The 2,500-nt window shown below is 49.6% G+C and overlaps 1 protein-coding gene across 3 annotated transcripts in view; it reads right to left on the bottom strand.

Annotated features, from left to right (window-relative positions):
* Nucleotides 1–2,500, bottom strand: part of ubr2 (ubiquitin protein ligase E3 component n-recognin 2) — a 97,929-nt gene that overhangs the window by 66,789 nt on the left and 28,640 nt on the right. For 2 of the 3 annotated variants that reach the window (XM_076286385.1, XM_076286384.1), the window contains exon 11: nt 565–663. In XM_076286385.1, the coding sequence (XP_076142500.1) occupies nt 565–663 (99 nt within the window). Of the gene's footprint in view, nt 1–564; nt 664–736; nt 836–2,500 lie in introns of all 3 variants that reach the window. The other variant, XM_076286383.1, reaches the window with a different exon arrangement.

Raw genomic sequence — 2,500 nt, 5'->3', positions numbered from 1 at the left:
TATTCTATTCCCCCTTTCATTACTCTATTCTATTCACCCTTTCAACTCTATTCTATTCCCCCTTTCATTACTCTATTCTATTCACTCTTTCATTACTCTACTCTATTCACTCTTTCATTAGTGCTCAGATCTCTATGTCTACTCATTTATTCATTCATTCCTCCCTCCCCCTCTTCATACTCTTCCCTCTCTCAATCACCACCCATCCATCCATCCCCCTCTCTCAATCACCATCCATCCATCCCCCTCTCTCAATCACCACCCATCCATCCATCCCCCTCTCTCAATCACCATCCATCCATCCATCCCCCTCTCTCAATCACCACCCATCCATCCATCCCCCTCTCTCAATCACCACCCATCCATCCATCCCCCTCTCTCAATCACCACCCACCCATCCATCCATCCCCCTCTCTCAATCACCACCCATCCATCCATTCCCCTCTCTCAATCACTCACTTTCACCATCCACCCATTCCTCTCTACTTTCTCTCTATCATCCATCCTGCACCCTTCTCTCTCTCTCTCTCTCTCTCTCTCTCTCTCGCACACCGCCATACTCACCAGGGAGGGCACTGTGAACATTTGTACGGAGAGGTCTGTGACCGAGTACTCCCTGTCATGGTCGTCCCTCACATAGTCGCTCTGCAAGCGTTCATAGTTCTGACGGGGGTGGGGGGAGGGGGAGAGGAAACAGAGAGAGGAGGAGTGTGTGTGTGAGTGTGTGTGTACTCACCATGGTGGGGACGGTGAAGAGCTGCACTGACAGTGAGGTGATTGACACTAAGCGCTCGTGGTCGTCCTCCATAAAATCGGTCTGGAGGCGCCGGTAATTCTAGACAACAAGGGGGGAGATTCACCTTCCTGTCAACGGCCAGCAGGCCCCTCCCACCCCTCCTGTCATAGGCCAGCAGGCCCCTCCCACCCCTCCTGTCATAGGCCAGCAGGCCCCTCCCACCCCTCCTGTCACAGGCCAGCAGGCCCCTCCCACCCCTCCTGTCATAGGCCAGCAGGCCCCTCCCACCCCTCCTGAGAATCTGACAGGTACTGGGCATACACCCCCCTCTCCCCAAATACCCCTGGGCCCATTTAAGAGGGACTATGGGGCAGCAGAACCCAACAAACACTCTATCTCCACGGCAACTGTTTCAACAGGACTGATTTACCTGCTTGTTTAGGTGTCCTGTTTAAACTCAGACTGATCACCCTGTTATATTATGTACATTTATATATCACAAGGGCTTGTCAGGTGCATAGTAAAATGTACACATTAATTAGTCTGAATAATAATTAATTAGTCTGAATAATCTAGATTGCTCCCCTGATAGACCCCCACTACCCTCTCCCAGCCTTGCACTAGGAAGTTGCACTCTGATGACGTCATGAGCACAGAATGGCAAAGCCAATGGCAGGCCAGGCACACACTTTTCTGGGTGCAGGTTTGAGATTCCTCACCCCACGTTCTACATCAAGAGCACAGGCTTGCATGGCCAGAGGAGACCTTAGGTACCAAAACAGGTGGATCTCTCTCAAACCGTAACCCAGACAACAAAGGCAAGCTTATTTAACATAATTAAACAAAGGCATTTCATTAAAGCAATTCCATAAAGGAAGTGCTATACTCAAACCAAAGATGAACACATGAAACATTTTCATTAGCAAAATTTTTTTACATATTTTCTCGGTTAGTTGTTTAATTGATAGATTTTCAGAAAATGGTGAAAGAGTGCTTCACACGCAAGAGCAGAGGTCACCCAGATGAGAGCAGAGCCCTCGTGAGAGCATCCTGTAGGCTGCTCTGTGATGCGATGAACGGCTAATCTGGCTTGATCTGGATAACACGGAGCAAGTAGGGCTCAGGACGGGTATCAAGGAGCAACAGGAGGACTTGTAGGACTTCCTATCTAGATTATTGAGTCAGGTGTGTGTGACCGCGCGTGTGTGTGAGTGTGTGTGTTGACTAGGACAGTAGACGTCTGGGAGGCTGTGCCAAGCCTTAATCAAAACTTCAGGAAGCTAAATACAAACACACACGCACACACACAGAATAAGAGGTTGAGACAAAGGCGTGTGTGTGTGTGTGTGTGTGTGTGTGTGTGTGTGCGTGCGTGCGTGCGTGCGTGCGTGTGTGCGTGCGTGCTGATAGTGGAGGGCAGAGGCCAACACTCTCTGGATCCACAGCAAGCTCTTCACCTATTGGCCAATCTACATGGCAGGACTTTACGGCAGTTCTGATGTTGTAATTGTACACACACACACACGTCTTGTTTTACACAAGGCAGGATTTTACCCACGTTATCTTGTGGTTCACTAATTAACAGCCTGTAGATTTGGGGCTTGTTCAGGTTACCCACGTTACCTTGTGGTTCACTACAGCCTGTAGGTTTGGGGCATGTTCAGGTTACCTTGTGGTTCACTACAGCCTGTAGGGTTGGGGCTTGTTCAGGTTACCCACGTTACCTTGTGGTTCACTACAGCCTGTAGGGTTGGGGCTTGTTCA

This window comes from Alosa pseudoharengus, unplaced genomic scaffold (genome assembly GCF_046254945.1).
Source record: "Alosa pseudoharengus isolate Yale_2024_CS ecotype anadromous, Long Island Sound unplaced genomic scaffold, YU_APseudo_1.1 YU_APseudo_1.1_scf_15, whole genome shotgun sequence".
Taxonomy (NCBI): domain Eukaryota; kingdom Metazoa; phylum Chordata; class Actinopteri; order Clupeiformes; family Clupeidae; genus Alosa; species Alosa pseudoharengus.
The sequence above is the reverse complement of the archived record's forward strand: the minus strand, read 5'-3'. Positions and strand labels throughout refer to the sequence as shown.